Raw genomic sequence first — 26062 nt, forward strand, 5'->3', positions numbered from 1 at the left:
CGTAAATTGAAGTGACCACGCATGAGTCATTTATTTTGAAACAATCAACTGCTTATGAGGAGAAGGATAATTTGTATATTGGGAGTTTTAAGATGGACTTTGGAACGGGGTTTGAAATCATACTACACCACACTGAATTGACGGAACCAGCCCAGTTGCACTAGAAACCATAGTATTCATTGCAGGGTACGCGTAAACCGGTGCAGTTCCCAGACTGATAGGAGGATTTAGGATTCCCGCCCAAGAAACATTTGGAATCTGTGGTACGACTGGCACTATCGAAGCTGTAACTGTTGGCGTAATTTTTCCAGACGTAAATAATTCTCCACTCGCTGTTATCGCAACTGTTACTGGATCCGTTGAACTCAAAGGAAGATAGGATTTTATTCCAGGTACCGTTGGCACTACCAAGGATTCGTAGGATTTTGCTAGAGCTGTGACGCTGCCACCAGGAACAGGAATAGTCGGATCCGGGTACAGCATACCCTGATTCAATGGAGTAGGGCTGCTAGAAGATCCTACCTTCGACGAAACAGTCATCGATTGTGTGACTCTGGGATTTGTTTGGCTGATGTTTGGAACCGGCAGAGTAACCTTTTCTCCGGGCGTTGACGATTTTAGCTGCTCAGCTCCGCCTACTTTGGCTTCCTTACTAAGCCATTTCTCCATCCGCTCACACCTATTCTTCACACTTACTCCGCTTCTTCTGCTTGACGAATCCTTTTCATCTTCTATACGCATCAATAATGCATACCTCTGCTTCAAGTATTCCTGCTCTTCGTCCAGCTGCTTTAACTTGGCTTCTTCTTCCAGTTTACGGATCCTTTCTTCTTCATCCGCGCGCTTCTGCTTCAGTTTCCGTTGATCCTCAAGCAGTTGTAGGCTGAGCTGCAATCTCTGCGATACTCGACTGCTTTTGCTGACAGACGACTCATTAAACGATACATCAGACTTCGCTGCACCCTCACAGTCTGCCAGACAATCGCTGCACTTCCAACTCTTATCCGGCTCCGCAATGGATTCGCCAACACCTGCGCAGTTAAAGTGAACCCACGACTCACAAGCATCACAACACACCATGCCTTCCTGCAAATCTGGACGATCGCATTTCTTACAATACTTCTCCTGATTTCCCGGGACTGTATCATTTCCCGTTATTTTATTCTCGTCCGACATATCGAGATCAATCTAATAGACCCTAACTGTATTAAACTACTCTGCTATCTACTACTTTTGATTTAGCTAGCAGCAGCGAATCTCGCGACCGGTGGAAGTGACAAACTTAAGCTAAGTGCACTGACTTTATTTGCTGCTTTCCTACTCCGGTTCGTGTTTCCTGTCACACTCTGGACTCGCTTTGGCTCGGGTTGGCTCTTCAACTATAGGTCTTCTTCAAAATGTCCCTCTTCCAGGGCAGATAACCGCAACAACAATCTCCAACTGGCAGAAAATCATCCAACTTCGGATGAAATCTTTGAAGAAAATGTTCTTTTTCGTGAGAACAAACACCGTCTTCGTAGCAGCTGACTTAGCAGCTTCAAAGCTGTAATTTATTATTTCAATTAGTTACAAATTCAGGTAAGTATTCTAATCTTACATTTCAGTTTTCTTCTGTTCTTTTTACAGGTTCGTTTAATCCTGGATGGACGATTCCAGATTGATCTAAAGGTAAGTACATCACAGGTTATGTCCGTTTCCATTTCTCTTTCAGATTACATACCTCGAATTCAGTAATTTTCCACTTACTACGTAGCACTACACTACACTATTTACTCACAAATTCTAAATATCTATCTACTCTTTTAACTCCGATATAAATACTTTTTCCACTTGTTTAATTTTACTCAAAGAACTTGATGCAAACGCTAATTCACTGGTGCAATTGTTTTGTTGTTTACATCTATACGTCATACCGTTCACTTCGCCCGACAATGTCGTTTCGCTCGTGAGGGTTCGGCTAATCGGTTCACCACCTTTTCGCCGCAACGAGGGGTATCGGCGACAGTGCTAAGGATGACTTACTTTCTATCAATGCTAGTTTGAGTGTAATAGCTTTAGCATCATAACAATCATTTTAATTTATCTTTGGCAACACATTAAAACATAAGCAATGTGTGCGTGTGATGTAAAAAAATACACAAGCCATCCTCACCAGACGGCATGCAAACCGGCGCGGTGCATCATTTCATCGACCTGCTATTCAGGATATAAATCGCACCCCGGTCGTGACATCTCTCATTTACAACGCATTATCGAAAATCCGGAATGATTCCGCTCTCGACTTTCGTATCAATCAAAAACGCAGTGTGTGTGACATTTGCATTAAGAAAGACTGTACATTGCTCGCTGGCTAGAGCGACATCAGGAAATAAAGTTTTCAACTGATTCATTCGCCTCCATCCTCGATAAGGCCATTTAGAAAACATTCAATGAAGCATTCAGGGGTTGAGCTCATGGTCGTTAGGCGGACGAGTAACCAATTGGCTACGAAGACTCCTTCTTTCAGCCTTTTCGAGAAAGGCTTGAGCGAGACTGTATTATAGAAATCACAAATGACCTCTTCTATACTCTCGCACGTTGCAATAACTTGCAAATGAACGGAGTTTTAAATGCAACATTTTCTCTCAATGTTCGTAGAACAAACACTTTTGCAAATCAGACCCACACCAAGGCGCCTAGAAGTATATCCTAAGGTGGACCAACTTGCTAAAAGCACTCTTCAGCCATCTTGGTGGTCTACTGTGTTTTGTTTGTAAACAAAACACACTTCGCTAGTGCCGAAGCTCGCTCCTGATCAGTCTGTCTCTTTCACGCTTCAAGCTTCCCCTTCTGCTTTCTTCCGTACTGTTTTCATATACCGCTCCCCTAACCAACTTAGTGACGAAACGGCCTCACCTTAGGATATACTTCTAGGCGCCTTGACCCACAGAAAAAAAACGAAGACGACTGACCCCGTGAAGGTAAGTAAGGTGAGGGATTACTTCAAGCATAATCCGAACCTTTCGATTCGAGACGTGACCAAGAAGGTCAATTCTTCCGTCTGGTTCGTCCAGCAGACAATAAAGCGGGTCGCACTCCATGTCTTCAAGGTAAGGAAAGAAAGTCCAACCAATCAACAAGTTGTATATAACGACCGGCCCCATAAACGGCCAAATATACGAAGAAGAATGCCTCCAGAAGCGACTGATGCCCAACCTCCGGTCTCATGAAGGTGACACTCTGTTTTGGTCGGATCTGTCATCGTGCCAATACGCGAAACCAGTGATGAAGTGGCACGAAGCCAACGATGTTGTTTTTGTGTCGAAGGAGGCATATTTGCCAAACTTGCCAGAACTTCGACAAAAAAAAAAAAAGTTCTGCGCGCTTATGAAAGGCAAGCTCCGGAAAACAAGGAAGGTCTTCAAAAACGACCAGAATTTGAAGAAAGGGTGAATGAAAGTGTGTATGAAAATGGTGCAAGTGCTGCACAGGATTTGATGGGTAGCATTAAACTCAAGGTTCGGGCTTTTAGCCTAGGAGAGGAGGTTGGATAAACCAACTTTGCAAAAACATACCCAATATATGTTTATTTATTCCATGAGGGTTTCAAAAACATCCGACTTAAAATGAATTTTTAATATTATTTTTGTCTGTTGCATTTTTTTTCCGAAAATGATCTTTACCATGGTGGAAGGACAACTTTCTTTTGTCTATTTCAAAAAAACTTTACCCCCGAATATCGTATGAATATTAAAATCTAATTTTTAAACATAACGATCAAAATGGAATCTTTTCAATATTGCTTGTTAAAACTAAGGCTTAAGTAACAATTACACGTAGAAGTGATCAGCAAAATGGACCGAATCAATCAAGCGAGAATCGAGCGAAGGGACGATAAGAAGCGCAATATTCAAATGCAAAAGGCAACGATTCGCTCCGAAACCTCTCGATCTCCGATTGTGAGCCAAGCACAAACCGCTTACTCCTTAATCACCAACGGCATCACCACCAAGGGGGCATTAAACTTCGGATTGTCGGAGTACAGTGACCACGTCCGCCGGCGGCAGTCAAAGATTCCGACGCAAATGGTCTTCACGATATCTTTTGCGTCTCTCTCGCGAAACACGGTATGATCTTTACCGCTCTGATCGCCCAGCATTCGGATAACATCGTTCAGGGACTTCGGTGCGTTGAACGAATTGAACGTCTTCATCCGTTCCACGCTGGAGTCGATTATCAGACCGGTGACCTCGGGAACCGTCAGCCGGAGGTACTTGTTCGCATGCACGATGTACTCGCCGGGGCTCGCCGTCAGAATGTTCAGCTGGGATTGGTTCTTATCAGCGGGCCCCATCTCAGCATTGTGGAACAAGCGATCACCCTCTTGTCTACGGGAAAGAACAGTGTTATCTCATTAATCCTAAACCACCGTCGGGTTTCAAACAACACTCACTTGAGGAATGTCATATTAATGGAGCACCCATCTGCGGCTCCTACCCCGTTATCACGCAGAATTTGTTGCGCTTGTACAAAGTTTTCCGCCGATAGTAAGGCACGGGTAATAAAATGTCGAGCTGTAAAGTTGCGAGAAATAAAAATAATGAGATGTCACTCGAGATAAACCACCACCAAGCACCACTCACGTGTCTTTCCACCGTGTAAATTTTTAGCACTCAGCGTGTTGATCGAGAAAACCAGCCCGTGATGGTTGTAGTTCATGGTGTAGCCCGGCAGATGGCCGGCGTAGCATAGCGATGTGAATCGTTCCTCTGTCACGTTGTACTTGCCTTGGGGCGCATCCGAAACGATATGGGCCGAGACGAAGTAATAGTGGTTCAGCACCTCACTCAGAGCGTCCTCCGTATGGGCTAGAATTTCCTGTGGATCAAATGGGACATTATGAGGCGCTTGGATCTTTTTCCCGAATCTCAATCTTACACAATCCGGTTCATTGACGCAAATGGTGGAGCACCCGATCGGTTGGTTGATGCTGTTCCTACCGTCGACGGCAATCGGCAAAATATCGTCCATATGCAGCAGAAATAGCTGCAATTAGAAATACAGCGATGTAATCAAATTGTAATCAAACGAAACGTCGCCACCGGAGACTGGATCAAGGATTCACTCGGTCGAGGTGTTGTGATTCAGGTGTTTAGCATACCGGGTGAATCTGTCCGTCAATTGGTGTGGGATAGATGAGTTTAATTGTTCACAAATTGATCGGCCCTCAGTATGGTCAAACGAGTGAATAATCCACTTCATTCAACGGGTGATATCATTTGATCTGTTAGTGTCGTAGGCTCAATTTTCTAAAATTAATACTTTATCGAACGGTCATTAATATTTATTAGAGTGTCTCGCCGACACGTCACGTTATTACCGAGCAAACAGCGCGCGTTATGCGGATAGGTGCATTCCCCCGGTGGGAAAATGTCGGTCACCGTAAAGGCTGGCACGCAGGATATATTGGCGATACATTGCTTGTTTGTGCAACAAAGCGTGTCCTCGTTCGACCTCAAGTTCAAGCCACCACACCATTCGTGGAACGCAAGAGAACAATATTCCGGATGTTTTTATAATATTTTTAAAATCCTAATAGGTTTACTTTGGGTAAAAACCACTGATGTGTGGTGTCATTGCGAGATTACACAGCATAAGTTTTGTAGGGTGAACCTGCGCGAATGGCTTATCGATCACGTCACGAATCGACAGGTAAATTACTGCATCATTCTGTTATTGTTGTAACGAGCAATGAATGATGTGTATAATTGGAACAGACGATAAATGGATAGCTTATGTGGGATGACAGCATGTGCTCCGATTTTATGCCATAACAGCCGAGTTGCACGTTGTATCACACGCGCATACACACGCGTCTTGGCGGGGTTTATAATTTCATCGATTAATCCAATCAAAGTGATCTGTGCACAGCTGTCATTAGAGCAACTTTGAAGGAAGGCGTGTGCCGCGGGACGATGGAATGGAAACATTGTTTGTTTTCTTCCTAATTGCTGAAGGCACACATTTGTTGTCGTTGCCCGGAGTTTATCAACATTCTTCATCGATGCAAAAATGCCGGACAAATCGCCGGCTTAGTAATTATTTGTACAAGGTGCATTTTAAAGTAAATACAAACAGATTCATAGTGAGTAGTATGTAGCCAATAACAGAGCTTGGGCTTGGGTAGACCGTTCACTTCGTAGTTGCTCTCCGTGATTGACCTGAACCAGCGAAATTGCACAAAGAACACGCCGCATGACGCTTGGGAGTAGCAAATTATTCTCATTGTGCAAGTTTCGGTGATTCGAACTTCAAATAGTCAATAACGACGCCGGCCACTTCCTTATATTCACCAGAGGAAGGGAAGGTATGTTAATATGATAATCGCAACCCGAAGGCCAGAAGGGTCACCTCTATAGCGTGGTTCCCTAGCAAATAGTTCCCACGATTACCATATAAGTTAGAATCACAATAACTTTTGATTATGCTGATGGAAATTTACATAAATAGAAAAAAATACACAAAAATAAACATTAAAAGATTGAAACAAAATTGCTAGACAAAATTTTTTTTTCGTGCACTTGGACCTTAGTCAAGTTACTAAAGACATGTTGTGAAAAAAAATTATGAGGTCGATTGATGAACGGTGAAAAGAAAAAAAAACTTAGCTGTTGTTTCTTAACCATTTTTTCCTAGGTACCATACTTCAGCCATGGTGATAAGACCACTGCAAGAATCAAATGCTATGAGTAGTATGTAGCCAATAACAGACTACACAAAGGTAGATGCTTCTTTAAATTCTTTACTGCAGACGTTCTTCATGGAATGCGACCTGAAAACGGCCATCAAGTTTGTGCGCATTATAACATTATAAATGTTTTCTATCACTTTCCCTCATGGTTTAAACACCAAAGTTTTATTCTAAATTTGCAGTGATTGGCAAAATAAAATACCACTTAATTTTTATTCATTTCTTGCTTTTTTTGGTTAAAATAAAAAGTAAACTCATCGTAGTCATTCCTAAAGTCAAATTCTTAAATTCCTCCGTTAGCCTTCAAGACCTCCTGTAAGCACTTTGACATGCTCTCCACAAGGTTTTTCAGATTGTGCGTCGATTACTTCGACTCTAGCATCGAGGATGGTCCATAGGTTTACAATAGGGCTAAGATCCGGACTTTGTGGAGTCCATTCAAGGGGTTTGATGCGACACTGAATGACTTTGTTATCTTGGGCGTGTGCTTCGGATCGTTATCCTGCTGAAAATCGAAGCGCTCATCATGGTGACGTTTTGACCTCGAGATTTTCACGCAGGATGTTGCAGAACGACTCTGCCGTCATGATTCCGACAATCTTCACCAAGCTGCCCAATTCACCCCATGCAAAGCACCTCCACACCATCAAGTTGTCTCATCTGAGCTGCTTTTCACCCGACTTGCGCCGAACACGAACCCACCTCTTTCGATTGAGAAGCTTGAATTGGGATTCGTTAGTCTACAGCACCGTCTTTCAGTGCTCTAGCGGCTTATCTTGTTCGCCTTGCTAATGAAAGGCTTCTGAATCCATGCGCTTCGATGCGACAACGGACAGTCTGATGCAAAACCGAAAGCTGAAGCTCTTCCTGGATCTACCGGATAGTAAATTTCGGATTTTTCTTCACTTCCAGGATGATCTTCTTGCTGTTCTGGCATCTGTTTTGGGTTTCCTTCCTCTGCCTGGGCGATTCACCACCGATCCGGACGTCTTCAGCATTTTGAAAATTTTCCAACCACTGTTTGGCTGATGTCGTACTTCTTGCCAACCGCCCGGTGCAATTCGCCGTTCTCGACATCTCGAAGGACCAATTTTCGGATGCATAAAGGAGTCATTTTTGAATAAACTGCGTTCTCCCTTCTTTTTGACTTCACTAAGTGCGAACAAAACAAATGCAAAACAAAGTACAAATGCTCCAGAAAACAAAGTACAAATCTCGCGTAACTTTTGAAAAGGTCCTAAGTAACAAATGTAAACAAATCGAGTTAATGGATGCACACCATTAGCTCTCAATCATTGAACGCATGGCGAAAACATCCGTTCAAGTATCTATACTTTTCATCTTTTTATCACCGATACAAAATATGTCCAATGTACAGATTCTAATTTTAAGCACTCAACTGTTACTTTGGACGCCACTTTCCTCTGACGCTCGATACGTCCGAAGTAATAAAGCAATCAAAACAACACGAAATTGCACTTTGGACAATTTGAGTTTTTGTTATTTTCGGGTATAGATACCGTTTTTAGTTCAATTCTACGAGTGATAACAATAAAGATCTGCTTTTAGCACGAAGTGCAAGTGTTTGGATCGTTGTTCAGTAGTTATTTTCAAATTTTCATTGTGCAACGTGATTCGTCCAATGTACAAAGCTGTCAGTCAAAACGTCCAATGTAACATTTCTCGCTCGGAGGCTTCAATTTCAAACTAAAAACACATTACAACAGTTACGATTGGTTTTTCAAAGGCATTATTGGATGCTAGTGGTAAAAGTAGTGATAAAGATCGATTCCTTTTGAAACAATTCGCGGAACAATGTTCCGGTCTTTAACTTCGTTTTTCTCGAGTTTATGTGAATGTTACATAGGACCTTTTCAAAAGTTACGCGAGAAATGCTCCAGAGCCAAGCCAGTTGTTTATAAACATCAAAATACTCAAAACATAAACAATCGAGGGGTCTTAAGGCTGATTTAGACGATGCCAGTCAGCGCTCTAGTTGAGGTATCCAGTGAATAGAAAACAGACACTCTGTTCAAGTTACTTGTACCAGTATCGAACAAGTAATTGACCTCTAACTTGAACAGAGTGTCTGTTCTCTATTCACTGGATACTTCAACTAGAGCGCTGACTGGCATCGTCTAAATCAGCCTTTACGATAGAAACTTATCGAAAATATATCGATTTTCACTGTGGGTACTTTATTTTATCACTGTTTTTTTGAATACAAACTTTTTTTCTACAAGGAAAACTTTTATCTTTCTCAGTGCAACATAACGAAACATAAAAAGAATATAATAAATTAGATTTTAAGACTGATTACGATGCGTTTATTTTTTATTTTAACTTTAAAAATGAAAGAAATAAAAAAATGAGTGGGCACTATTTTGTGAGTCACTGTATTTACATTTTTGTTCATTTGCTTTCTTTGTGTGTTTATAATTCCAATCATCAATCAAGGTCGATCAAGGTCGAAACTTGGCTCACGGACGGGCTCAAGAAACGTCCCAATAACTGCTCGATACCTAGTGCCTACCAGAGACTTTTCAGCAACATCTAATGGACGCTTCGGCAGAACTAGTCTTCGCTTCATAAAGTGGAAACGATAATTGTCGACCTACTCTTCGGGTTTTAATCCAATGCTCTACAGCATCTGACCAATTCTCGAGGTCAGTTAGTGTGCTGTAGACCACAAAAATTTGGAAGAGTTGAAGCAGGTTGGAAATTTGCTCGACATGTCATGGAAATGCGTTCAGATAATGGCTCAACCTGTTCTGTCAAGTATAACATATTTATATGATACAGCTAGTTCGATTTTTTCCTTATAACAAATTTCTTTGTACAACTATTAAAAAGAAAACTCGTCCAGGGAGGACCATCATCAATCGTTATTGTCTGAAGCTTGCCCGCAAGTCTGCATTTTTCGATCCAGGCCTATTCTTGCAGTTTCTCTTTCCTTCCGTGTTATTTCTACGAATCATTTTCGCCATGAATATGGAGGTAAAGACATCTCATCTAGCATCTCATCTGAGCGCCTTCCTAAATTACGTCCGGGAACATTATAAAGATTTTTCCGTGTTCTCTTGAGCCCAAGTATTTCTTCCGCTTGTAATTGCGATTGATGTAGTGTACGTAGGGTTTAATTGCAAGATATGCCTAATTGTAATTATTAAATGATGAATCTTGTATCGCAAGTTGGAATTTATGATCTACTCAGAAATACTTCCACAATACTACATTAATCGTTCGATAACTGGACTACTTTTTTTAATCACACCTGTTGTCGCACTCAATGCAAAACTACCAGTGGAAACCTTTTGTTTATCCAATTTTACGATCAACGCGAATCAAACAGTTCATTGAAATTTTCCTCGATTTTATTTGACGTTGAAAATACCGGTCCAGTAAGCAAGCGAATGTTCGGTAACTGGGTTTCCTCTTCCGCCCAGTTACCGAACGAACACTGTAGTAGTCGCGTTGTTCATATTTTTCGAAAGCTGATATTCGTAGTTAATTTTGAAGTTCAACTGCACCATACATACCTTATGGAATTCGACCTGTGCACCATCTGCCGTTCCTTCGAGTTCACGAATGTACTGTGGGAAAGATTTCTTCACCGATTCCAACGTTTCGTTGTAAACTTTTCCTGGGAACGAGAGATTCAAACGATATTGGTATTTAGTTATGGCAAATGTTGGAGGAAATATTACATGGCATATCAAATAGTACATGGTCTGAAAGGTCTAACGAAGAAACTTGATAGCCCAACGTTAATACTCGTAAACTCATCTGTTGAGTAGATGGTTATAGCGATATATTTCTGGTTTGTGGCAGATCTGATTGCGATTTCCAGTAAACATTTCTGTGACCCGATTATGAAGAGCCTGAAGTGTTGGCTGGAATAAGACTTGGGTTTGCTCAGCTGTCTGGACTCGAGAATGGTCGCATCAGAAGACGGTTTTCGGGAATCTAGTAAACCGGGAAAACTCTGGTAAATTCACGGTGATTTCAATGATTGTGGAATCAAGCTAATGGATGCAGGGTCTTTTCTAGTGCTCTGTCGTCGCTGCGAAAGTGGGATGGCTTGGCCGAATTGGGAACGGCCCTTAATGGAAATTCACCAGGAAACTTCAATAGGGTCGAGAGTTTCAATAGTTTTAAGAAATGGAACAAGATGATCAATCGAAACAAGAGTGAGAAATATTGGAGGAAAGACAGAAAGTTGAGATAATCGAGGAGTCTTTGCGAAGATTGAACACGGACGCAGTTGATACCACTGCAGAAAGTCTTTTTGAACGAGATCCCGGAACCCAAAAGGGATGAGATTATCCGTGTGTGGGAGCTAGCAAGACGCTTTTGCTAGTCTCCTAAAAGAGTGTTTCCGGAACCGGAAAAGAGAGTGGATTTTCGCGAGTTATTTGGTGCGAAAACCATCAGCCGACTCGATCCTTTGATCGATCAGTGTCGCCGGCCATAGTGTGAAGCTAAATACAGTTATACCTCGATATAAGGCAACTTTATTTTTTTTTTTTCGTTACGTTATATCGAAGCAGATTTTTTTTTTATTTGAATGATGCAAAACTGTTCATGGTTACTCAAAAATGCGCAAAAACTAATTTTCTATCACCCCGCAGTATTTATAAACCTTTCTTATGCCCATTTAAGATAATTTTCGTAGACAAACATAATCAGTTTTAAGTAGAGGAAAAGGTTTGAGAAAATTGAAGTGAAATTGGTATTAATTAGTGATGAAACGGATAGTAGTTTGCCCGAATACCGAATAGCTTCAAGGCCTGATAGCCGGATATTCGGCTTTTTTTCATTTGTGAATACGAAACTGGATGACACTGCATTTGAGCATGAAGCGAATAAAGGATTACATTTTAGCTACTCGATGTCACTCATTCATCATGGAGCAGTGAATGTCCCATTTATCTAAAGCATCTAAAAAAAGCGAGACAACGAATTGATTTCTCGATTTAGCAATCAAACATCGATCACTTCGATGGACTATACGCGTGTTCTTCCTCTAACCAGCCGGATGTACTGGCTCTCTCAGCATCGAACAGTTTATCATCGTTGGACATCTCAAACCAGCTAACAGAACTGGCTGGTCCAGGTAATGCTACATCAAATATATGTCCTGCCGAAGCATCTGTGGATACTGCACCTCTCCTAAGTTGTATCAAACCATTACAGGTGAGGTTGGAATCCGTCTCCGATAATGGTTCCTCTAAAGCAGCAGGAGCAGCATCAATTCCCGAGCAGGATAGTAATCCACTCCGCGCAACACACTCCAGTAAGCTTGAAATCTATTACCAGAACGTGCGAGGTTTGCGTACAAAAATTGAGGATTTTTTTCTCGCAATCTGCGAATCACATTACGACATAATTGTGCTCACCGAAACTTGGCTCGACGAGAAGATATTCTCTTCTCAGCTTTTCGGTAATTCCTATAATGTGTACAGGAATGATCGTAACCATCTCAATAGCACGAAAATTCGCGGAGGAGGAGTGCTAATTGCCGTTTCAGTCTTACTAAACTGTTTTCTGGATAGAACTCAAGTTATTCATTCACTCGAGCATCTGTGGGTTACCCTAAAGTTGTCCGATCTAGTTGTATCTACCACCAGATCGTAAGAATGACCTGATCAGTATGAATGACCATATCGATTCTATCAGAGCCATTTTCTCCAATCTCAGAGTGCATGATCACGCATTCCTATTCGGGGACTATAATCAGTCGGGATTAGTATGGAACTCAACCAGTCCCGATTATCTTACTGTGAATGTTTTGGAATCGCATATTTCTTCTGCGTGTACTGTGCTGCTCGACGGTTTTAATTTGAATAATTTGAGACAAATCAACAAAATTCACAATAGATTAGGACGTCTTCTCGATCTAGTGTTGATTACGGACTCATTGATTGGACAGTGCAAACTATCTGAAGCCATCGAGCCGCTTACCCTCAATGACTCTAGTCATCCAGCCCTTTCAGTAGAGATTGAAGTGCTAATTCCTCCTATATTTGAAGAACTGCACTCAAACACCGTCGAACTAAACTACCGTAGAGCTAACTATGTAGCGTTGAATGAAGTTTTCCATCAAACAGATTGGACGTTTCTTGAACTATCAGCGAATGTGGACGATGCCGTCAGTCATTTCTCACAGTCGGTAAACGAAGCGTTGGCGGAACATGTTCCTGTTCGAAGACCTACTCCCAAACCGCCATGGGGGAATGCTCATCTACGACACCTAAAACGTATCAGATCAAGAACTCTTCGTTGGTATAGAAAAACCCGGTGTCCTTTTCGTAAGCAGGCATTCGTTTGCGCCAGCAACAGCTATCGCCTTTACAATCGGTATCTGTACAAACGATATTCTCTCCGCACACAAGACAACCTTCGAAGAAATCCTAAGCAGTTCTGGAATTTCGTGAACTCTAAACGCAAAGAAAACGGACTCCGTGCTGAAATGTTCCTAGATCATGATGTCGCTTCCTCCTCTTCTGAAAAATGCAGGCTTTTTGCCACCCACTTCAAGAGTGTATTTAACAGTTTTATCGCCTCCGCTGAACAAGCCGCAGCTGCATGTAGAAACACCACTATCAACGCATTTGAATTGAGAAATGTTGTTATCAACCAACAACAGGTTGAACGCGCCATCTCTAAAATGAAATTCTCATCAACTAGTCCGGATGGGATTCCGGCCTGCGTTTTAAAACATTGCTGGAGCTCACTGATTCGTCCTTTAACGCTACTCTTCAATATGTCCCTTCGTGAAGGTATATTTCCTTCCAATTGGAAATTGTCGGTTATGTTCCCTGTTTATAAAAAAGGAAATAAGCAAAACATTGAAAACTATCGAGGTATTACATCGTTATGTGCATGCTCCAAAGTATTTGAGATTATCGTCAATGAAGTATTGTTTGTAAGTTGTAAAAATTACATAACAGCTGATCAACACGGCTTTTACCCCAAGCGATCTGTCTCGACAAATCTAGTGCAGTTTACATCATTCTGCTTGCGCAATATAGATGCCGGATCACAAGTTGACGTGATATACACTGATCTCAAAGCAGCTTTCGATAGAGTCGATCATAAGATACTGCTTATAAAACTGGACAAGCTAGGAGTTTCGAATGACCTCATCAGATGGTTTAAATCATATCTCACCGATCGAAGACTATGTGTGCGAATTGGATCTGAGTCATCTGAATTTTTCACCAACATATCAGGTGTCCCGCAGGGGAGCAATCTAGGACCTCTTCTATTTTCTATTTTCATCAACGAGTTATCAAAACTACTGCCACCGGGATGTCGCCTTTTCTACGCGGATGATGTCAAAATATACACAGCCATAAATCACATCCAAGATTGCTACACTCTACAACAAAAGATCAATGAATTCGAAGAGTGGTGCACAAATAATTTATTGACGATCAGTATCCATAAATGCAACGCAATATCGTTTCATCGAAAATTGAACCCAATCATCCACAATTACAATATTTCTAACGAGCCTCTAGTGCGTGTTGATCAAATACGCGACTTGGGAATCATCCTTGACACAGGGTTGACTTTTCGCCCCCATTATGACAGCATAATTGCAAAGGCTAACCGACAACTAGGATTTATATTTAAAGTATCCAACGAATTCCGTGATCCACAATGTCTTCGGTCACTTTACTGTGTACTGGTGCGCTCCATTCTGGAATCAAATGCAATCGTGTGGTGCCCGTATCAGTTAAACTGGATAAGTAGATTCGAATCAATACAACAAAAAAAATCATTAGATACGCGCTCCGTAGTCTTCCATGGCGAGATCCGTTGAATTTACCACCGTATGAAGAGCGATGTAGGCTCCACGGGCTTGACACGTTGGAACGCAGGAGATATGTTGCCCAAGTTATGTTTGTCGCAAAAATACTTTTGGGCGATATTGACTCAGCGGAAATATTGACACAACTAAATATATATGCACCTATTAGAGCCCTTCGACAGCGGGACTTCCTGTTACTAGACGGTCGTCGTTCAGCATATGGTCAATACGACCCCATTCGATTTATGGCGACAAGATTCAACTAAGTCTATCAGATGTTCGATTTTAACTCTTCTGCTGCAGTATTCAATCGAAACCTATTAAATGGATAACACCCAACATTGGAATACTGAAGAACCACCACGATCAGCAGCTTCACTGTATACATTTTATTATTCATGACTCTAATTTTATTATTATTTTTTTTTATCCAAAATATATATTTTTATTAAGGCTCATATGGCGTCAACCTGACGGGGCCGGGAGTTCAATATTTCGACAATGTTTGCCTTATTACTATGTTAGTAATATGTAACCGATTACTCGCGGTTGGCTCGAGGTTAGTATTACAAGTGTTTTCGTAATTGTGATGTTGCTGTCTTCAATGATCTGTACCTGTGCCCGACACGGGATACTTCCTATTGGGATGCAGCTGACCATTAATCAATTTTATTATTATGATTTATGAGAATGTTTGTTTTTATGTTTTTTCTCTGTACTATGTGCTTAGTTATTGTTAATATTTTGTAGTAGGAATTATGAAAAGATATGAGGTTTTTATGCCCTTTTGTGTAAAACATCCAACAACTCAAAAGGGCTTTTCCTCATTTATCGGTACATGTGATATCATTAAGGCAACTAGCCAGATGAGAAATAAATATATAAATAAATTTTAGAAGAAATAAAAAAAATTCTACATAAAAAATAATGAACTATGAATAAATTTCCCGTTTCCGTGGATATCCTTTAATAGAGATTCAAGTTTTCAACAAGTAATATTCAACATGGTTTTTTTTCTGATAAGGATTCAACCACTTTTTAGACCCGAGGATCAAGTCAGAATATTTAGGAGTTCTTGAAACAGTCTTGCTGGCAAATGTTATTGGAGTACAAAAAATATCCTGCGACGAATCTTCTGAGAGTAACAGCTCATCGTCGTCTTCAAGACCTGTCAATGGAGCAAAAGAAATGGAACTGTATCAAACCTTATACACGAAACTCACGACACTCCTTTTAGGATTGTTCCAACGAAGTGACAAATGAAAATAAAAGTCGCGTTCAGGAAAAAAAATCCCGTTGCTAACGAAATCGACGAAATATGAATCATGTTTGCGATCGATTCTAAATTTGGTGGTCATTAAAATCTAAGCAGTCAATCGAGGGCAAGGATTGCTAGAGTTTATCTTTCAGCTCCTTGCAGTAATATTACAGTGAAAACTGTTCTCTGAAGCTAGCCTGGTTTACGAAGCTAAGCGTAATCGGTTGTCATCATCAACTTCCGAAAATTTATTATTTATTCATCATCATAATAACCACAGGGTAATTTTGAGTACTGTTCATAAATTAATATTATGAGTAAATATTAATTTAATAAACCATTCATCCATAATTTAATAGTTTTTAATTATGGATAAATGGTTTTGCTATGCTATGTTAGCTAGCCAATGTGTTATTTTGTTATGATCTATGCTGTCTCTATGCTAGACTCAACAACTTAGAGGCAAACCAACTTCTTTTTAGTCCCTTCCGAAGGAAGACGTAACCAGAGATTTTTCGCCTCAGAAAATCTCAACGACGCCAGCTGGGAACCCAGGGCGATCGGATTGTGAGGCTGTTACGCCAACCATACAACCACTGGTTCCGTCCGTTATTTATGTTATGAGAAATTGTGGTTTTTTTCCAATATCCGGTATCCAGCCGCATAGCAAATATTGGCCGGATAGGCCGGATATCCGTTTCATCTCTAGTATCAATGTTTATTTTATAATTTCTATGTTTAACTTACTTTATCTCCAAATAGAAATTCCACTGAATTTTGTTCTTGAAACATGTCCAAAGTTAGTGGAAAGACCGCTCAAGAATATCAGGTTGAAGGCATTCGTATTCAATTGGGGAAATTGTCGTGGACCAATTCTCAAAAGCAATGTACAAAACAATCCGTATATTGCTTTTCCACGAGCTCCTTTTTATTAAAAATAAAATTGAAATCCAAAATGAAAACTACCAATGCTACCCCATTTTACGGTACTTACTAGAAACATTTTTTCGAAATAATTTATACTCTAAAAACTATTTCTGTATTGTTTATTTTTACGTCTTAAAAAGTTACGTTATATCGAGGTAAAAGTTACGTTATATCGAGGTAAAAGTTACGTTCTATCGAAGTTGCCTTATATCGAGGTATGACTGTATTGGACCCGTATTTTTTAATGTTTTTGTAAGGGTGCCCATTTCCATTTTAGGGTGATGTGAAATATCAATTTTTCCCCATTTTTTCCAATAATGTCTTTTTTCAAAAAATCATAACTCTTGAATCAGTGAATCGATTGAGACACATCAAATTGAATCATATTTTGCAATCCTCGGATGGAATGAAGTCAGTAACGGAACAGTCGTTGCGCTGCGAGTGATCTACTGTGACTGTGACGTAGCTTTCAACAGGAGGGTTTAAGACGAAAATTTAATAACTAAGCATGTACTGAAAAATTACAATTTTTGTACCCTCATAACCTGAGCGGTTCCACACATGTCACGTTGCATCGAGGTATAAATTTTACTTTTATTTAAGTTAAGTGATCAGTCAACACCATATGGTGATACTGAGACCTAATATTTAAATTATCGAGCAATTTTTGTTAAAATAATATTTTTTTTATCTCATTTATTTATTTATTAGGCTCATTAGCATTTTAGCTGTAGCAGAGCCGGGTTTTAATCGTGTACATGTACATATGTTTTTTATGTTTCTATTAATTGTAAATTACATGGTAGTTAGTATTAGCCATTTAGGCGTTAAGTTTTCTGTTCCATTACATTATGGTAAATTACACAGTAGTAGCCATTTAGGTGTAAGGGTATTCTTTCTGTTCATCCATTGTTCAGCAGACCGGACAGCGGAGACAGTTGATATTGATCATTGTTGAGTTATTTATAGAACAGCAGCCCGATGTGTCTTGCAGAGCAGAGCAGTTGTATGGATGAATCGATCTTATTTCGACCGTGGATCGATTTCCATCGCTGATGATGGTTGCGTGGACGTAGTTATTCTATAACAACACAAAGATGGTCACAATTGAGGGCCCTGAGTTTGAACTCACGATCGATCGCTTAGTAAGCGAACGCGTAACCAAGTGGCTACGAAGACCCCCTAAAAAAAAATAATTTTTGTACTGATTCACTTTTTACATAAATGGGTTTCATTCATTGTACAGGTCGGACTCGATTATATATAATCGCAATTTCACTTTCAACGTTAATTTTCGAATCCAATACATAATCGAATCACAAAAAAAGATATTTTTCTATTAATGTTTGACATTCATACATTAATGAAATTTTCTTGAGAGTCGATTATGTATAAGCTTTGAAAATAGTTGTTGAAAAAAAATGGTCGACTATATATAATCGAGTCCGACCTGTACCAAGATGTTTCGAATTTTATTGCGATGAATATGAAAAAAAAAACTATCGCCTTCATTCCACGCGGCGAATGACGTGAGATGACTGAACTCATGGTGTCCCTGCAGGCGAATGGCGTGACTATAGTTTGTCACTTGATTCGGAGTCGTCTCCTCATATGTTATCGACTCGGGTATCAAAAAGGAGCTGAAAAATTAGGTGGGTTCCACAATGCAGCGAGAAACTTTGCTATCTCATCATATTATAACATCATAACATCATATTATAAGGTAATTTGAAACCGATTCAGAGGCGATAGCTGTGGATCATATTTATTGAGTCGAGTTCCCAGTGAATATCTCAGATGAAGAAAATGGTAAGAAAGGATTCTTTTCTTTCTCAATTTGATATTTTTCGCATCAGCTTATCATCGGGCAGTATGGTATACCCTCGATCGGGGCAATTTGTTCGCTTTCGGCCGTAAACATTCTCACGAGAGAAATAGCTTTTATGTGAGGGATGCCACATGATTTTTTCAAATATCTCTGCATGGCACGAATAAATATCTTCAAATGTAATCATAATGAACAAAATGAGCAAACCATCACAATATTTCTAAATCATGTTCGATAAATCACACAAACAGTTGTTTTCACATACTTTGAAATGACCTCAGTATTAAATGTCTTGACAACGAAAACATGTCTTCACATCTGGCATCTATATTATGTGCTCAGAGAATGCAGGAAAACAAGAGCGCGGACTGGAGAATTAATACACGAACACTGGGAGAACACGCTCACCGGAGGAACGGTTTCTTCTCTTCACTGGTGGGCATGAAGGAAATAGATTGATGGAATCTCTCATTCATACAAGTTGTTTCGCTGAGTCTCTGAGAGAAACAACTCATGGGCATATTATATTTCTGCTGGGCCATTTAACACCGTATGATTGGAAATTTACAATTATAAAATTAAATTACAAAATAAAATTCGTAGCACTTTTGTTATTCAGTATCTAAAATACAGAACGAGTACAGATGTCTGAGGGTTAACTAATCTACCCTCAGCTTCTCGCTTAGGGGGTGCATATTACACACTTCTCCTATAACTGTTAGGAAAAACAAATACAAATAGATTTAAAAGTTTTCGTTAGAAATCGTAGATTAGGTGAATAAATATTAGTCCCAATAATTGCATAATAACGAGAACCCGGGGCGGAATACTTGATTCGATTTGTCGATATCACCCGCACTCCCATTTATTTCACCTAAAAGCATAAATTTTTGTATTCTATCAAAATTCGAGTTCTACTCAGAAAATGATCAGCAGATACTGCAGAATGATTCATGAATAGTTCAAGGGAGGTTCTGTGACGATGAGAGGCCTTGGCAATATGAGGAAATCCTTAGGGTGTCGGTTTTACCCTGATTTCCCCCACATATTTCTTTGAATTTGGGTGGAGCCTAAATTGCGCTTTTGAACCAACAATTACATCGTCGTTGACGATTTTATAATTTTCACTAATGATGCCAAGGCAAATCGGAAATTGAAATCGTTCCCTCACGACCGCTTTAAAATGAAGGATCTTTGCGAAGCAAATTTCTGCCTGGGACAGGGTATCGTTCAAGATCGGTATGCTAGCACCACAATATCGACTGAATTCTAGGACGGTTCAACATGGAGAACTGCAATCCTGTATCTATACCAGCGAATGCGAGCTTGATCTGGACAAGTAAAAGTCACCAACAACATCGGACGAGATCCGGGAAGTGATGGTGGTCTCTTACTCAGATGCAGTGGGTTGTGTCATCTGCCTGCAAATACAACCGGACATAAACTTTGCGGTCAACAAATACTTTTGCTCCTTTTACTGTGGTAATAAGCATGTTTAGTACAATTTTGAACAAAATTTAGAATGGAATTCCTTTTGACGTAGGACTACCTCTTTCATTCCTGTACCAGGTTGTAAGGGCAAAGTTTCGAAAACGAGAGAGTGGCGTTGGACTGCAAGGTTTTGAACGTTAATACCTCTTTTCCGGCTGAACGGAGTGGTATGATAATCATTTCATTAGGAAGACAAAATGTTCACAAGTTATATGATTGTTAATTGTTGACCCGAAAACTTGTTTCAATAGCTTTCAAAATGCTTAGAAAACAGGTTGTTGAAACCGTATATAAGCTCGTATACGCTCTGGAAATCCATTCAGTTGATTCGGCGATGTGAGATGAGGACGGTCGCACTCAGACGCCTATGCATTATGGTCTTCTTTTCCAATTCCATTCCTCATTTGATCAGCATCAAAACAACAGCAAAGAGTTATGGAAAATTTTGAAATCCTTATTAAAGCCTAGCAATATCAAACCGCGGTCCATAACTTTTAATGGCACATTTGAACAGTCTGAACAGGCAATAGCATCTAAGTTTAACGATTATTTCATCAATAGTGTTTCATTGATCAACCAATCCATTGAACTGGTCGATGAACCTGATGAAATAAAACAGCCCGTCAATAGTAGTTGTAGATTTGAGTGTTTTCACCCAATTACAATAGACAAACTTAGAAGTATTTGCTTTTCTTTAGGAAAAACGGCTGGAGTAGATAATGTTAACGCTAGAGTTATTCAAGATTGCTTCCATGTCATTGATTACATCTTGCTGGACCTTATTAATAAATCTTTATCAACTGGGCATGTGCCTCTGGTATGGAAGGAATCCCTAATAGTCCCCATTCAGAAGGTTGCTGGAACGATTAAATCCGAAGAGTTTCGTCCCATCAACATGTTGCACACATTAGAGAAAATATTGGAACTAGTTGTTAAAGGCCAGCTGTTGGACTATTTAAACCGCAACGCTTTGCTAATACCAGAACAATCGGGATATCGGGAAGGTCATTCCTGTGAAACCGCATTGAATTTGGTGTTAGCAAAATGGAAAGAGAAATTAGAATCTAAAGATACCATCATTGCTGCTTTCTTGGATCTAAAACGCGCTTTCGAGACAATTTCTAGGCCCTTGTTGTTGAATACGATTAAGCGCTTTGGAATTACGGGTACTGCATATAAATGGTTTGAAAGCTATTTGTATGACAGAACTCAAAGGACTATTTTTAACGATTTCATTTCCAGTCCCGTAGGGAATAATCTTGGAGTACCTCAGGGAAGTGTATTAGGGCCCCTTTTATTCATTATGTACATTAATGACATGCGACGAGTTTTACGATTTTGTGACATCAATCTTTTTGCAGATGATACTGTGTTATTCATTGCAGCTAATGATTTAAATCAGGTCGTGCTACATTTGAATGGAGATTTACATTCTTTAAGTAGATGGTTGAAGTATAAGCAGTTAAAATTGAACATAAGTAAAACTAAATACATGGTAATCTCGCGAAATCGTTCTAATGAAAACGTCTCTATTGTAATTGATGATGAGACTATTGATCGTGTTCGGGAAATTAAATATCTTGGCGTGATTATTGATGACAAACTCAAGTTCAACACTCACATTGACAATGTCATCAAGAAAATTGCCAAAAAGTATGGAATCTTATGTCGATTGAAAAACGATTTGATCATTCACAGCAAAATACTACTGTACAAATCAATCATCTCTCCTCATTTAGACTTTTGTTCTTCCATTCTATTTTTAGCCAATGACACACAAATATCGAGGTTACAGCGCTTGCAGAATAAAATAATGCGATTGATTCTAAAATGTAATAGGTTCACTTCCTCATCTTTGATGCTGAACGCTCTGCAATGGTTATCCGTGAAGCAAAGAATTGTTTATTTAACTATGGTGTTCATTTTTAAAGTAGTAAACGGTTTGCTGCCTCGATATTTGAGTGATCGAGTTGAAAGAGGAAGTGATTTTCATAGATATAACACTAGAAACGCGAATGAATTAAGAACACCTCATTTCTTGTCATGTGCTTCACAAAATTCGTTGTATTTCAAAGGAATAAATGCTTTCAACTCGATGCCAAGCCATATTAAATGCGCAACAACACTAACAGAATTCAAGAGGCACTGTATTTCTCACATTAAAGCTGTATTTTCTTAACAGCCGAATAATGTTTTTTCTTATTTTTGACGAATTATAGTAACTGACGAAGTTTTATACGAACGGATAACTTTGTGTGGACAGTTTATTGTAGATTTTATTTATACATTTTTTTTTAATGAATACTTTATCTGACGAAGTTTTTTTAACGGATTATATGTGGAATTTGTTTTTTTTTCAATATTATTTGTTTTGTTAATTTGTATTTATCAGTATTATGTCTGTGATGATCTTGGTGATGATGGACTATTTTTATTTTTCATTTTGTTGTTTTCTTATGTATTAGTTTAAAAAAAAATAAAAGTAGTCTACATAAGTTTGAGCCTCGCGCGCGTCTCACAGATATAAAGGATATAAAATAAAAGTTTTTGTGAGAGCCGGTCTAGGATTTTTCCGTAATGGAAAATTTCTCGACTTCTCTGGATGGGGATAGTCATTGTCTGTCCAAAACTAGGCTGGCGGTTGGACTCGTGCTCTGGTGGACCAATTGGCTGCAAGGGACTCGTCGGGACCGTATCGGCTCAGTGGAGGATGAGACTGAGTATTGGCTTCTCTTTTGATAATGTAATAAAATAACATTTTTTGAATTTATATCTGTAGGTAAAATCAGTTCGTTTTTTTTGGTAAACTGATTTCAAAGCTAAGAAAAAAGTTAATATCTTCTAGATAACTCGTCTTGCTCAAACCTCTGTAGGGGAAGGTGGCGGGACCATCATCATCATCATCATCATCATTCTGCAGTTGAACCGAACGGATGGGTATGAAACATGACGCTTCCTTTGCATTCGTTCATTTCTACCTCTACTCTCGTACCGTGAAGACTTGTTACATTGGGAACAAGCAGACAGCTCGTAAATCTACCGGTGTTAAGGCACCACGAAAACAGCTCGGAAAAGCGCACCAGCCGCAGGAGGTGTGAGGAAACCACATCGCTACCGACCGGGAACAGTCGCTTCGCGTGAAATTCGTCGCTATCAGAAGTCGACCGAATTGCTGATTCGCAAGCTACCTTTGCAGCGTTTGGTTCGTGGAATTGCCCAGGACTTCAAAACCGGCTTGCGCTTCCAAAGTTCCGCTGTTATGGCACTGCAGGAGGCATGCGAGGCATATTTAGTCAGCCAATTTGCTAAGCCACGCAAAACGCGTCACATCATGCCAAAGGACATCCAGCTGGCCCGTCGTATCCGAAGAGAGCGTGCTATTCTTCTTCTTCTTCTTAAATGGCACTTACGCTCCTAGAGGAACTTCGCCGTCTCAACGTAGTATTACTTGCGTCATTTTTATTAGTACTTAGTTGAGATTTATATGCCAAATAACACGCCTTGAATGCATTCTGAGTGGCAAGCTCTAGAATACGCGTGACCACAGTGCAAGTCGGAGGAAATTTCATTGACGAAAAATTCCCCCGACCAGAACGGTAATCGAACCCGAACCCCTGACATGTGAGGTGTGACGCTAACCACTCGGCCACGGGAGCACAGTGCTATTACCTTAGCACATAATCAACGACCCTTTTCAGGGACACCAAATTTGATGGATTAGAGCTCAGAAAAGTTTTTGCAGGCCGAACTGAAAGAAGCATTTAGCGAAAATCGTGGTATCGATGATAATTCAATACCAATGGGTGCCATTGACTATGGATTTGCTGACATGGTGTAGTGGATATTATATTACATATCGAAGAAATCACATTAATGGAAGCAGCGTTTTAAAATTATTTGTTCACGAATGCTGCAATCGATCGTCGTTCTTGGGAAGTTGTAATTGTTGAGAAGGCGGTCTTATTTTCATTATGTAATTCCGAGGAGGAATCCATTCCTTCTCAAGTGTTAATAATCCTGGCCCGGATCAATGATGTTTCAAATCGTCGGGGCTTGGGGAATGGGTACTATTTGCACTGGGTATTTCCGAGGAGGAATCGATTCCCCCTTTGAGCGTTAATAATTCTTTTCCGGCTAAACGAAGTGGTATGATAATCACTTTACTCGAAAGATGAAATGTCTAAGATTTATATGCTTGTTACTTATTTATTGCTAAGTCAACGTTAGCCCTACGTCCACCTTGCGGTTATATCAGAGATATAACCCACTTCTAGTTTTTTATTATTTTCTTCTCAATTATTAACTTGTTAAAACTGGCCTTCTTTCTTACAATATAACATTCTTAGAAACGAAAAAAAAAATTCTTGAAAACTGCTCGTAAAAGTCCCCCCTGAACCTTGAATAAATTCACCCGAACCGGGTTCGCTAACCACACAGTTGGGTGGTACTTTCCCCCGTGCCGGATAAAATCTGTGGAGTGCAATTAGACAAAAATAACGCTGCCGCGCTACACCATTAAATTTTATGGTTCTCAAGCGGGCAAGCACGAGCACACGATACCCCACACAACAACAAGAAAAACACTCACTTCCTTCATCGGTGTTGTACAGCGGCAGGTAGGTCTCGTTCAACGGTCCGGACAGCTGGAGGAAATTCTTGATGAGCGCTGCGAAGGTGCGACCCTAGGGCAAGGGGAAAACAGAAAGCGAAAGCGATAATATAAATGAATAATCAATAAACGATGCTGTGATTAAGATACTCCAATAATGTTGACGTGTGTTGACAGCGTATTAAGTTAATGAACGATTATTGATTGATAGAGTGGATTAATCTATTTGAGAGGCGAGTTGAACGAAAGACAATATCCGTCATTTTGTTATGTCAGTTTTATTTCTGTCACAACTCGAACCGGAAAAAACTTATTTGCGTCAGATTAGTGAATCCGTGCTGGTCACACCATCGAAGGTCGTGATTAATCTCGGCTTATCTAGGTTTACCGATCATTTCTGATCGGATCGATCAGGGCCCTGGGCTTGGTAAAAATGTGACAGCGGTGTCAGCGAAGACCGGATCGATCGTGAAACCATTAGTCACGTAGCTTAGCGGCGAGTAATGATTATTCTATCGGGCTGACTTGATCACTATGTTTATTTCACTGGTGTCGTATTGTTCGTTGTCTGCTGTAGCGGATCGTGGGCCTTCCTGTCCGTAACAACTTTGCATGTCTGAAGGGATCGCTATCGCAGTAAAGGTCAAACTGAGGAGAAAGGCTTTTAGCGGGTCTACCGGAATCAATCGAGCATTAATGAGTACGACAGTTGTTGGAGTTGATTCTGTTATACTCCATGAACAGTTGATCTATCACACAGCCAAGGGTTATCCCTGAGGCAATTCAGGCACCTTACGGCTCGGATAGGTAATGAAGTTATAATGCGTCCCTCCCCCCATTGAGAGATGCCTGCGTAAAATGGGAGCTATAAACGAGTTGATTGATAGCCCCGCTTAGCGAAATAGGCGCCGTCGGGTCTAACACTGCTGCATATGTCTGACACAGAGAGCAGCAGTAAGAAGTAGGTGCTGCTTATGCACCAGGTCGTACGATATAGCCAATCAAAGCGTGCAATTACTTATGTGTTTTACAACCCGACAACAGCAATTTGCATATTTCTCGCAAACGGCATGCTAATGATAAATCGATTTCAATGTTGCAGTGCACGAGTTCGAGTTCATGAGCGCGGGTTGAAATCGGTAAACCACGCTCCAGAATCATCTGGATGAGAGCCTGGGATTTCATGTGTTCGGGGTTTTGCGTCCGTTCACCTTGACCTTTGTTATGCTGTCGGGGCTTTTCGCCAGCATTTTTTTTTCTCTCATCCAACTAATAATCCCGGATTGGACCTGTTCCACCTTTTTTGCGCAAGGCCATATTTTATTTCTGTCGTTTTCGTTTTGCATGTTCATTGTTGTTCGATTCTTCGGAACCCTTCAGTGATATTTGGGAATCCACAC

At 40.2% G+C, this 26062-nt stretch overlaps 1 protein-coding gene across 1 annotated transcript in view; it reads right to left on the minus strand.

Annotated features, from left to right (window-relative positions):
* Positions 1-3716: 3716 nt before the first annotated feature.
* The window catches only part of LOC129766510 (beta-alanyl-dopamine/carcinine hydrolase), a 41335-nt gene continuing 18989 nt past the window's right edge, over positions 3717-26062 (minus strand). Inside the window, exons 2-7 of the mRNA XM_055767078.1 lie at positions 24642-24735; positions 10270-10373; positions 4918-5025; positions 4623-4857; positions 4433-4553; positions 3717-4367 (exon numbers count right to left, since the gene is read on the minus strand). Coding sequence (XP_055623053.1) covers positions 3959-4367; positions 4433-4553; positions 4623-4857; positions 4918-5025; positions 10270-10373; positions 24642-24735 — 1071 coding nt within the window. The 3' untranslated portion in view covers positions 3717-3958. The remainder of the gene's footprint in view (positions 4368-4432; positions 4554-4622; positions 4858-4917; positions 5026-10269; positions 10374-24641; positions 24736-26062) is intronic.

The sequence above is a fragment of the Toxorhynchites rutilus genome, chromosome 1 (genome assembly GCF_029784135.1).
Source record: "Toxorhynchites rutilus septentrionalis strain SRP chromosome 1, ASM2978413v1, whole genome shotgun sequence".
Lineage (NCBI taxonomy): Eukaryota > Metazoa > Arthropoda > Insecta > Diptera > Culicidae > Toxorhynchites > Toxorhynchites rutilus.